Here is a 12,047-nt window from a genome sequence, read left to right as displayed (position 1 = left end):
GAAAAGTTTTCAAGATTTTTTTTTTTCCCCTTCCCATTCGGTGGAAAGTATTTCTGCCCACAGAATGCAAGATTCACAAAAATGTTGGACAAACTTCATCTAATCCCATCCAAAGCTACTCCTCACGCAGTACTTTACTTAACTAGCCGAGCTGCTTCACGAACAGGCCCACATTTATTTGGGCTAGTAACTCGGTTCCTTTCTCCTGGCTGCACAGGTTGTGCCAAGGGAAACGAGGGGATCAGCAATGCGAGTTCCCTCCCAATACAGAAAGGAAATTAATAGAAGGACTTGCTCCTCTATCTCCTTGCATGCGCATTTAAGGAGAGTGCAGCTGTATTCCAAAGGGAAGGGTCTGCTCTGGCACCTCCTCTTTCTTTCGCGGTTCAAGGCGGAGGTCCTACTTCATGGTCTGTCTACTGCCTCACTGAACTACAACCAAAGGGACGCTTTAAGATGCCGACCCTTCCTCTTCATTAAAGCTATTTGCTTTGAACACTGAATTTGATCAAGCCTAATCCTCCCCCCCGCCTCCCGAGTATCTTTGTTCTATGGGAACATTTTGATTTTGCTGTTCCGAAAGCAGAGGTTGCAAATCAATATAAGGAAAGTACATGTAAGAAAATCTGATTTTAAACATGATCTAAACAAAACCACCCCCAACCCATCATAGTGCTTTGTAAAACTGCATTTTGAACCTGTCTCTTACGCCTCCTGATCCACAAACAGTACCTGTTTCATGTCTGCACAATGCAGCAAGCATACAAGACTCACTAACATTTCAGATTTTTATTCCCTGTTAGTGTAACAAAAATAAAAAATAAACAGACATTCAAAAACAGAAGCGAGATTGTTCAAGTACCAAATAAGGGGCTTTTCCAAACTGAAGGTGTGACACTCCTATAGCAATTCTGCTGTTTTAAACAGCCACAGCGTTCAGTTGCGGACACGGTGCCACCCAAGCCTGCAGAGAGCCCAGGATTTGAGGCAACCGAGACGCTCCTCCTTCCCCTGTCCTCCCCAGAACAGCACTAAGTGTCAACATTCATTTCCACAGTCCCCATTACAGTTGCCTGGCTTTGCGAAGGACAAACTTTCATTTTTGCCCCACTGTGACTAGAATTCAGGTATGGTTAAATACAAGCTCTTTTCCTGGGAATGGCTTTCGGTTGTGGAAGTCTTGCTTACACTAGTGTCAGCAAGAAAAGAATCAGGCCCATCACATTAAATGGAAAACTTCTTGACCATCTGCCACATCAAGAGAGATGAGTGTGGAAAGAGCATTTTATTTTTGGCATAAGACAGAGGGCTGTACTGGATATAACTCTAGATTGCAACTACCAACAGTGCAAAGCAGTGACCCAATCCACTGCTGATGAGAATTAAAAAAAACAAAATACAACCCCCAAATCTAGAGCACTCCAATATCAGAAGGTGGACAGTCACATATTAATGCTTCACATACTAGTGAAACGTCTGTCAGGACATCCCTCTGTTTCTAGGTTGGTTCTTCCCATGCTAATATTACTTGTAATCAATAAAGAAACTAGTGGGAAAAGATTTATAACTTACTAACTTAAAAAACATGGCACTCACGGCTGATACAATGGGGCCAATGGCAACTGTGGAAGTAGACCTGATTTCCATCCATACGAATACAAAATACTGAATCACCCCTGATCCCTGCAAATATACTTCAAAACAGATTAGAAGAAACTGTGCATATTTGAGTTTCAACATCCCCCCCCCCATTTAACACTGTGCAAAAGTTTTTATTTAAGTCTACATATATATTTAATACAACGTGGGTCAATGAGATCAGTCCTCCTCTAACTGCGGTCCGCTAACAGACAGCTCCTACAACAGTGAGATTATTTCCCCCTTTCCACCTGACATTTTGACTCTTGAAGCCAAAACCTTCTCACATCTTACTGTTTTAAAAGAACTTGAGTTCCTTTGTTTTGCCTTTATGTTCACATTTCCTGTATTTGTTTTAGGCTTAACAGCTGCTTTTCATACCAGGGTGTAATCCTGCACCGCACAGGCCCATTTCTGATTTCTCAGTCATGCAAGTGTAGAACAGCTCCTGGAAGCTGTGGGTTTTCTCACAGGTCTAACACTACTGAGCAAACAGAATTAGGCCGAGCACAGCAGGACCAAGCCCTTGCCCTGTGGATCACACCAGCTACACGTGTCAGTTGGTTTTATACCCATTTTCATTTGCCCTACAAGTGCAAAACGGATGCAGAAAGAATCTGTGCAATGGCACGTGAGAGTCAAGGGGAGCAGTCGTAGGAGCTGGGACTTCAGGTGCCTAAACCAAACACAGAGATACAGCGGCAAAACACAGCCTCAGAGAGACTGCTGAGGACAGCAGAGCCAAATACAAGGAATGCGGGCTTAGTCTGCCCACAGCCCTGATCTGAAGGTTTGGGCAAAACAGAATTTCAAAGAATGCTTCAAGATGGCTTATTGGCTCCGAGTCCATCATTTGCAGCAAATGCATCACCTGTGACCAGCAAGGAGATCTCGGAGAGCAAGGGTCCAGAATCCCAACTCACTCACACCACTATAAAGCCAAGCTACCTTCACGGACGCCAATGGAATTACACTGTATTTACCTTGGCAGAGCCAGGGCCAGAGCCTGGACTAAGACCTCACAGGATCAGTCAGATTCCACTACAGGGAAACTTCAGACAGTCCCGCTCTGCCATCCCACTGCTGTCAGTACTGCGAGGGTGTGCCAGGATTTATGAGCCTGAAAGCAGACCTGCGCTTGTTTAAAACAAAACTGAGCCCTATCTAAAAGTGGGGCAGATGTGAAACACTTCAGCCAGGTTGTCCCTGTAACAAAAACAGGGATCAGAAATACATGCCCGTCAGCCTCAAACGTTAACATTGTAAGAGGAGAGCCCAGCGAGATCACAAAGGCAGAGAAAACAATCAGACACTCCTCTCGCACAGGTTTTTCCACAGGCATGAGGCACCTGGCTATCATTTGTACCTTTGAACTGATTTCCCTCATCGGGCATTTGGACTCAGCCCAGCACCAAGGGAACACTAGATGCACAACAGGTGTGAGAATGACAGCTTTACAGCTACCAGATTAGAACTGCAAATTATCCAAGAGGTAGGGCAAGTTTCTTCAAAAAGAAGAAATTTCCTTAAAAAGAAAAATTTCTATGTCCGTATACTACTGAGGAATCCATTCCAGATTTTCCACTAAGAGCAAGGGCTACATCTCATTTTTCCTTTTCTTAGGGAAGTGGGAGAGAAGGGACACATGAGCAGATGCAGGTCACTTTGACATAGCAACTTGCATGAATTTTCTTCTCCTCTCACCCAGTTTTGGTTAAATTTTGTAGCGTTTCATATAATTAGAAAAGTGGCATCTACAGAAATCTTTGCCTGAAGGTTGCGCTCTGGCTGATTAGAAAGCGCCTAGGATGCGTCAGGGTCATTAGTGCAAAATAAAACATCTCACAGGCATGCCAGGCAACCAGACTACCCTTCCTGCAACGGCTGTCAGTGCTCCAGCCTTGTCATTTCCCTGCTTGCAAATTCATGACATTCAGCAAAATAATACTTCTAGTGTAAACAAACAGCAACAAGCCTGGCACTACTGCCCAGGCATTACAGAAAAAACCCATTTGAACAGGAAATAAGCCCCAGGGTCAGAAACGGGTCTAGCGCATTCTCAGACCTGCATGACTGTCTGCTTCCTGTCCTGCACAATGGGTGCATTGCAAGGGAACTGCTTCCAGTAATAGGAACAAAAGTAACTTTCAAGGTTGCACACTGAACAATTACTTTGCCAGTGCTTTGATGCCAAGTGGTTGAGTTTGCCAAATTTAGCTCTTTTTCATTTTAGAAGCTTAAGGAATGGAAATAAGCTGCTTTGTATACTTTCCAGGGAGAGGATTTATTGGATGATTGCTATACTTGACGAAGCCCAGGACTACCCACTCCAGTATTTGACAGCAGCACTTGCCAAAGGATGGTACCAGACATCCAATAACTGAGGAGTATGGCTCTCTTACCTGTGTTTTGCATCACGTCCAAAAAATAACTACAAGGGAATTTAGATTACACCAGTGTAAAATCTTGCTTGGCTGCAGTGGTGTGAGAGTTCAGAACCTAGCTTGCAAAGAACAAATCAGAGGAGATCTATAATTAGCATGCTCACTTCTATACAACTGGAAATGACTACACCTCATGAAAGAATTTGGTACAATAAGCCATCCAGAAGCATTTGATTGCACCTACCTCTTCTATACCAAAATCAAGCATTACAAGAGTCTGTCATTGTTCAGCAAGAGAACTGCAACAGGTGAGTGCAAGCTTCATTCTAGTTTACATTCTGAAGCACAGTATCATTAAAAACTGAAAACAGAATCCCAAGCTGAGGAATGGGAGGAAGTGGGGGGGGGTGGTGGGTGAAGAAAGAGGAGAGCGAGCAATTACATCAGATCAGACAAATTTAGTGTTTTGAAGCCACACAATGTTTAGCTTTTCCTTTTATTTGTTTCAAGTTTTGGTGTAGAAAAAATGTGCGGATGCTAATGCAACCTTCCCCGTAAGTGCTCAATCTAGCAACGAACAAAGTTTTGGTGTGTTCAATTTGGTTATAAATGTTTCCTTTAAGTGAAGACCTGTAGTGCCATTGAAACCAAAACTTTGTTACTGTTGGCAAAAAAAATAAAGCAACTTTTCTTTACAAGCATTTTTCCATTTAAATAAAAACCTGAAGCTTTCCCATAATTCCTTTGGTCTTCTCTCACCAAATTCCATGCTACCTCAAGACAAGCCCTCTTTTGGAAGTTCGGCTGAATCGCAGTGAAGCTGCTAAAATTAACAGAGAAGAATTGCTGTGGTAGAGTTGCCCCCCTAGTTTCTTGGGAGTTTAAGACTGAAAGACATTACTGATGCCTCAAACAGAGGCTTCAAATTGTCTCTACAAGAACAAGAGAAAACTAAATCCAATTAGAAGTTCCACTGAAGGTGCCTGGCAAAAAATTATCTCCATAAAACGATGTTTTGCTTCCAGTATTTTTGTATGCATTGTGTTGAGTTTATTCCCCTCATAAGGAAACAAAAGTATCAGTGTAAAAGCACAGCTGAGCTTTTAAGGTAGCACCAGGACACCTACACCCAAGTTGTCGTCTTGTTGCTGCTAGGCCTCTTTTTGATTCACATTCACAGAATCACTTCTTGTGCAAAACAAGCAGTCTAAGGAGAAAGAATGCCCTCCAAGTTCTAATAAAAATTGTAGAAAAGAATCCAAGATAGCCAACGCTTTCCTCCTCCCCAAAATTTATCTGCAGAGAGAGGGGGGCATCTGTGCGTAGACAGGATAGGCAAGCCTGACATTTAGGGAATCGTTGTGTTGGACAAGGGATGTCTGCTGGTAATGAAGAACCAAATCTTTAAGTGTGCTGTACAGGTTATACGGTTCTGCAAACCCGTAACCTCTTGGAGTGCTGTAGATCACACAGTGTTTCACTTCTCCATCAGCTCTGCAAGGAAAGAAACCAGAAGAGTTTTACATCAAAGGACAAACCAAAAGCGACAGTCTAGTAACAATTAACTAATGCAGCAACCCTGCCAGTCACTAAATTACATAATGGAGGATCCAGCAGATGCAAGTTGAGGAGATTAATATGGTCTGTGAAGAAACAGTGCTTCAGGGCACGCGATTAAACACTCTTGCGTAATAATCCACATAAGAGGCCTCTTCTATCCCAGCAGTACAGTTCCCTACTGCATTGTTCTCCAAATGTTTCTTGGAAAAAAAAGTCAAGAGCTTAGCCAAGAAGATAAGCACCTGAAGTCAGCTATGACTTTGTGCTCAACTTATCTGGAAACCTTTCCACTAAGCGAAGAAGCCGAAACCCACAAATTCTTAGGACCTACAGAGTATTTCATGAAATGCAGCACTAACCGTCAGTGGGCATTTTTTAATGTTAAGCATGGCATGGGTTCAAGTTGGTTCATTATCTGAAGTCATAGCAACTGAGTCCCTAACTTGGCAAAACAGTTACTGCAACACAGTATTTCCAAAGCTCCTAGAAAAACTTATCTGCCAGAAAGATCAAGTATTATGTAATCCCTGTACTGGAGCCTATTACAACCCAAGTCACATGTAGGAACAGGTTGCGTTATGCCATCCCTTTGCTAGCTTGTAGTGCGATACCAACTAAGCGAAAGTATCTGACGAACCCATCACTTCAGTGACTGTGACAAACAGTATCTTGAACATAGCAGATACTACAATCTTCAGTTACCTTGAGGTGATATACCTTCACATATTCATTTCTTGGACTTGCTTTCAGAAGCAATTAACCTCATGTGAAATAAATCAGTGAAAGCCATTTTGCACTCCAGAATATGCTTGAAGGGTTTTTAAATAATGGAATCAAAGTACTTCTGACCTCCATTACACCAGCATAAATGAAGTGAAACACAAGAAATCAATACAAGGCTGTGTGAATGTCAAAAAATACTGCTCACAAATAATGTCTCCTCTGAAGCATCACCGTTATCTTAAACATACAAGAGAAAGCATCTAGAGTTGGCCATCTCTGAAAATGAGAACGGAAGATGTTACAGCTTTACAGCTCTGTTTTTCTTCTTCCCGTGTGTCCCTTGGCAGGGAAGAATATGGGAGAATACAGTCATAAGTAAATTAAGGCTGAACAGCTTCAAGTTGGGATACTTCAGAATTTTGTACTAGCTGCTGTGGTGACTGAAGAGACTGCTAGGACTAAAGTTACTACACATTCAAAGCACATTTTTGCAACAAAGCTTTTACCATGCTAGTCCTCCTGCAAACATGCAACGCGTTCCAATGGGTAGGCCTAGGCTAGGCCTGACTTTTGATCTCCAAAATAAAGAGCTGTGGTAGAGATTTATGAATTGAGTAGTTAGAACAAAAAGGAAAATAGACTTACACCACAGAACAAGCATAACATCCTTTCTTGCTACTCTCTCGAATTAAAAATGCTCCATCAGGTTTCCCACAGAGCAAGTCTTCTGCTTGGATACGGTTGAGATCCCCAACAAACCAAGTTTTCTCATCATGATGTGGCAGGTTTTCATCTTCTTCATTCACAAAGTACGTGCTGAAAGAGAGGATAAATTTAACTTAACCAGTGGTCAGTAAAGGAGTTAATAAGCAGTGATTTATTTTTGCAGAAATCAAACAAATACCAGAACACACCCAAATTGGGAGGTCAGGCTCTTAATAGAGAGATGTTAAAGGCTTCAACTTAGAACTTAATTGTTCCAACTTTGTTTAATCCTAAATGCTTCAGCAGAGTTGCTGCCTCACATGACATACAGTTCCCCTAGAGAATTTCTCCCTTTTTCTGCAGTCCTTCCTTTTTCTATAGTCCTTTACTGAGAAACTGGTGTTTCGTATTGCCAACCCCCACAAGAGAAAACACTTATTAATGGAACACTTTTCAGAAAAATCATATGTATAATGACACTTACTCATCAATATTTTCATTTTTGATCCCCAGCCAGTCGTTTATTCGCTTCTGTCTCACCCCTTTGTGATTGAGCCATCTGCCAGAAGAGAAGAGCATTAATACGTTACTTCAGAGTACATGTACGGGTTTTCTTACTGAGCAAGCTGAAGCTCAGACACAAGGTCCCACAAAGAAGCAGCCTGGAGCTTAGTTTGTTCTCCAGTAACAAAAGCCATAGAAAGACCACAGATTCCATAACAGTGCTTCCTTGCATCACCATCTTCTGAGATGCCCCCTTTACTGGGCAACAGCAAAGAGAAGCCATGAAGCAATCTCTTAAATGGAAAAAGAAGAGGGTACAGCTGAGGAAGAGGTACTGCCTCTGCATAGTGCAGGCCAGAAAGGAAGCGGAATACAAATTTTGACAGCTGCCTGTGTCTCTTGGGAAAACAAACTGGGTATTCCCACTGGCTTCTTCTAACCTCCTAACATCACCTTCTGAGACAGTGTTTCCCTCTGTCTTCTGCCAGAATCCTAGTGCACCGAGTCCAGCCCAAGGACATTAGGAGCTGGGTAACAGGGGTACCAGCGAAATCAAGGGTGGGTATGAGCAACATCTGCCACACCTAGCACAAAAAGTACTAAGCTCTGTTGTATCAGCAGGCACAGGTTTTGTTTATAACTTATTACTCTTAAATGTTTTATTTACAGGAGTTGCAGAATGTGCACCTAGTTGTGGCAGGCTCTTTTAAGTCTGACAAGAGCATAATAAAGGAATGAAGTCATGAAGAGGCCAACCAATTACTCAGACATCCCATGCCAGAATGTAGTACCTTAGCACTCACAGAACTTTGGTTATGAAAAGAAAATTAAATTCCCATTATCCTGATAGAAACAGTCATTAATCAGGTTAATCAGAGACACTATTCTGAAGTACAGGTCAGGTTTACTTACACAAGATACTGATCTCTGATTTTGCGGAGCTGAATTAGGTCAGGCTTGATACTATTCATTTTCTTATCAGTCTCCCTGTTGTCCAGAGCTTGTTTCTTCAAATCTTGTTCCAGGCGCATTTTACTATCATGGATCTCACCCAGGCGTGATTTTAATTTTTCATAGTTCATCATTATCCTGCAAACAAGTGTAATATTTGAGAGGTGAGGTCAAACCAGTCTAGAAGGACTGAACCTTACCGGTAGCACTTACATAAGAGTATCACAAGAACTACTGTAACAGCAGCTCCTCCCTTTGACCGCCTCATCTTAACACGAAAATTACTGCAAGAGTGCCAGAAAAGACCTCTTGCCAGAAGGCCTACCACCCTTTTGCATACTTTGAACCTTCAGTTTACCTTAATATATTTCCTTCTGGCAGAGATGCAGGAACAAATTATCTCTAGGAGGGTAAGCTGGAACAGATTCCTCCTTCACTGTCAGATTTATTTTTTGATCTATCAATTATGCAATCCCACCACAGGTATCAGTACTAGCAAGATTTCAAATGCAGACTTCAATTACTGATCAAGAGCTACCAGGAAGTAACACTGCCTGTCTCTTCATTCAAGATCAGTTTGCAGGTTTGGTACAATTCAGGAAAATAATGTATTTCCCTTGTTAATTGCTCTTTAGTCAAAATGAAGCACCACAATCGCATAGTAAGATTGTTACAGGTAACTGTTTTCAGTCTAAAAATCTTCTTGAGGTTACCCTACTGTGATTCATAAAGCACTGTGTCAAGTTAGGCATTACACCTGGCATTTCTTCAAAGGCCTAGATACAGCTTTTTCTGCTAGTATCTTCACAGAAGGGCAATTTCAAATGAGGCCCTTACTGCATTTCTGTTTGATGACCACTATACACTACCAAGTACTGGCAATTAAATACTCATCTTCTTCGAAAGCGACTAACACTGACTATGGACTATGAGATTTACCAGATCTATGCCCATTTTGCAATTCACAAGTAAAGATTTTTCTGAATTATATTCTCAGCAAATCCAAATAGAAGTGGGATAAGCAAATGCAGCTATTATTACCTGATCCTCATCACAGTATCTTGATTTACCGAAGTTAAGAGAGAATAATCCAGAGATCTCCCACCTCTTCTGTCTACAATGCAGTTCCCTGACAGAAGAGGGCTTTACTGAAAGTTCAGACACCGTGGGGGAAGGTCTCAGAGTAAATACTGAGTTTACAAAGTGTTTTATATGATGCAATATTATATAGAAGAGTTTCATGGGAGCGTCAATGTGGACACTAGTTCTTCCTTGTAAGCAAACACAACCTGAGAGCCTACCGTTCAATTTCTTTGTCATTCCCCTCCCTGCGAAATCGCTCAATGTATTCTTTGCTGTATCGCTCTTGTGAGTGGCACTGTTCCTCAAATATCTTAATAGTTTCATTAAATGCTTCAATTGCGGTCCTCTTCATCTGAATTTCCTATGTGAGGAAAGAGTCCTTCATCATTTGTTCATGATACAGATGACAATGCAAGACTCGATTATGTTCCCTAAATTGAGCGAGAAGATGAACTTTTCTTCCCCCCCCTCCCCCAAGTCAAAATGTGATTAATCAGTTATTTAAATTTAGTCAAATGTCCGAGTAGAGTCAGGGAATTACAGGGAAGACTTACTCCCTGTAAGTCTACTCTCCTCCCCCACACAACGCTCTCTATTAGGCTGCAAACCCCTCAAATATTTTAGTCATATTTTCCATCTTAGTTTGCAGGAAAACTGCCAGCAAACCTCCTCCCATATATGAACTATCTTATTTTACAAGAAGCAGTCCAAATACTGTGTTCACACTTCTTTAATGCATAATATCTGGTATCTGATTTGAACATGACTTCATAAAAAAACCTGGACAAACCCCTCTACAATTTTCACTGCAGCATACAGCAGCTGGAAATACTCAGCAGCCAAGGAAGAAGCCTGCAGTGCAAAGCTTGCAGGTGATGGCCTTCTCCACTGCTCTACCTTATACTAGGAAGCTCAGTTCCTCTTTCTTCCTTGCCCCACACCATACCTCTGGGACTATGAGCAACAAGTAATGTTCACTGTTTCCATCAACTTTGAAACCACCTTGCTCTATTCCACAATTTACTAAGTTCTTCCTTGTATTTTCTGACCTTGGACTGCCTTATTAGCCGTAACAGCTTAAAATAATTTTTCTTTACTTTTTAAACAACAACAAACAGACTCTATAGATAGCTAAAGTAAAACCAACCTGTGATGTTCTGGTATATTCTTCATACAATTTGTCGTACTCTTTACTCTTTTCCTGATATTGAGCATGGTATTCTTGAAGCTTTTTACCTACTGCATCTATATTATCTTCTTTCACCAACTGATCCTGTACATACAAAAAAGCTATTAAGTCTTCGAGCAAAGCAGCTTTTCCTTAAGAGTATTCGTTTGTCCACTTATGCACATTTGCATTTTACAGCTATTAGCATCATTTTTATAATCGGGTTTCTGCAGAACACAAACCGTATCTAAATCCCCTTTCCTCCATGCAACAAGTTCCACAGTTTACAGACAGTAGGAACTGGAACTATGGGACACCAAGAGCTATGCCAAAATACTAAGCTTCCAAAAAACACACTCTAGCTTAGGTCTAGGATTGCTATCCCCTACTGGAGAAAGGAGGAAATTAATTGCTTGGATTCGGAAGGTAAAGATCAGAGTATTTTTTTCCCCAAAAGCTCTGCAGTTCTTTTTCCTTAATGCAAGACAATGTCTCGGGCTACTGAATAAAACTTTAAAAAATATTCTTGAAAAATTTAGATGTCTATGCACAGAACGAGCAGCCGCATGGCTCATATGTGTTTCAAGGGCAACGCTGTCTAAAACAGCGCCCTCTGGGTTCATAAGGGTCCAAGGGGGAAAAAAAGGCTTCTCAGGCTCAAGTCTACTACGTATCAGGGTTTCACTTCTCTGTTGGACTGCTCGGATGGAGACTGGAAACTTGATAAAATGAAGAAGCTTAAATGGCTAGACAATTTGGAAGACTCATTATTATAAGCAAAGTGAGGTCAAATGTGAAAACTCACTTTTTTTTCAGTTTTCAAAAAAAACAAAACAGGCTTCACATAGATAGAAAACAAAATCATATACACATTTGCAATTTTTTTCTTGTCTGCACTAATAGCTATTGGGGTCCGATGAAGATCTTACCTGCTGGTACCGGGACACTGGATACATCAACTTCACATCAAGCTTCGGGTTATACTGAGCCAGAGACTCATTGCGGTAGTGGTTAATCAGTTCCACAACTGAATTAAATGTCAGTGGATCAGAAAAGCCGTATTTTCCATCCCGATGATAGATCTTTATCAGTTTATTGTTGCCACCCTTCCTGTAAAGTGGTACAGTAACTTAGAGGTTTTACTGTGTACCTCCTATCCCTCTTCAACAGTAAGGCTGCTAACAAAGACACCAGTGAAATTCCTAGGCAAGTTGCTTTGACACTGTACACCTTCATAATGCTGCTTTACATACTAGCAGATATTGGTAGTTTAAGAGTCAATACACACAGAATTATCAGCAGATATTATTTGAACAGGAGCAAAGCCCACA

The 12,047-nt window shown here is 41.4% G+C and overlaps 1 protein-coding gene across 1 annotated transcript in view; it reads right to left on the bottom strand.

Moving 5' to 3' along the window:
* Positions 1-318: 318 nt before the first annotated feature.
* PIK3R3 (phosphoinositide-3-kinase, regulatory subunit 3 (gamma)) overlaps positions 319-12,047 on the bottom strand; it is a 35,533-nt gene continuing 23,804 nt past the window's right edge. Inside the window, exons 4-10 of the mRNA XM_009326582.1 lie at positions 11,646-11,826; positions 10,696-10,821; positions 9,767-9,909; positions 8,427-8,603; positions 7,495-7,569; positions 6,951-7,121; positions 319-5,516 (exon numbers count right to left, since the gene is read on the bottom strand). Of these exons, the coding sequence (XP_009324857.1) occupies positions 5,315-5,516; positions 6,951-7,121; positions 7,495-7,569; positions 8,427-8,603; positions 9,767-9,909; positions 10,696-10,821; positions 11,646-11,826 (1,075 nt within the window). The 3' untranslated portion in view covers positions 319-5,314. The remainder of the gene's footprint in view (positions 5,517-6,950; positions 7,122-7,494; positions 7,570-8,426; positions 8,604-9,766; positions 9,910-10,695; positions 10,822-11,645; positions 11,827-12,047) is intronic.

This window comes from Pygoscelis adeliae, unplaced genomic scaffold (assembly GCF_000699105.1).
Source record: "Pygoscelis adeliae isolate BGI_AS28 unplaced genomic scaffold, ASM69910v1 Scaffold306, whole genome shotgun sequence".
In the NCBI taxonomy this organism is placed as follows: Eukaryota; Metazoa; Chordata; class Aves; order Sphenisciformes; family Spheniscidae; genus Pygoscelis; species Pygoscelis adeliae.
Note: the sequence above shows the minus strand (reverse complement) of the source record. Positions and strands in the feature narration are given on the sequence as shown.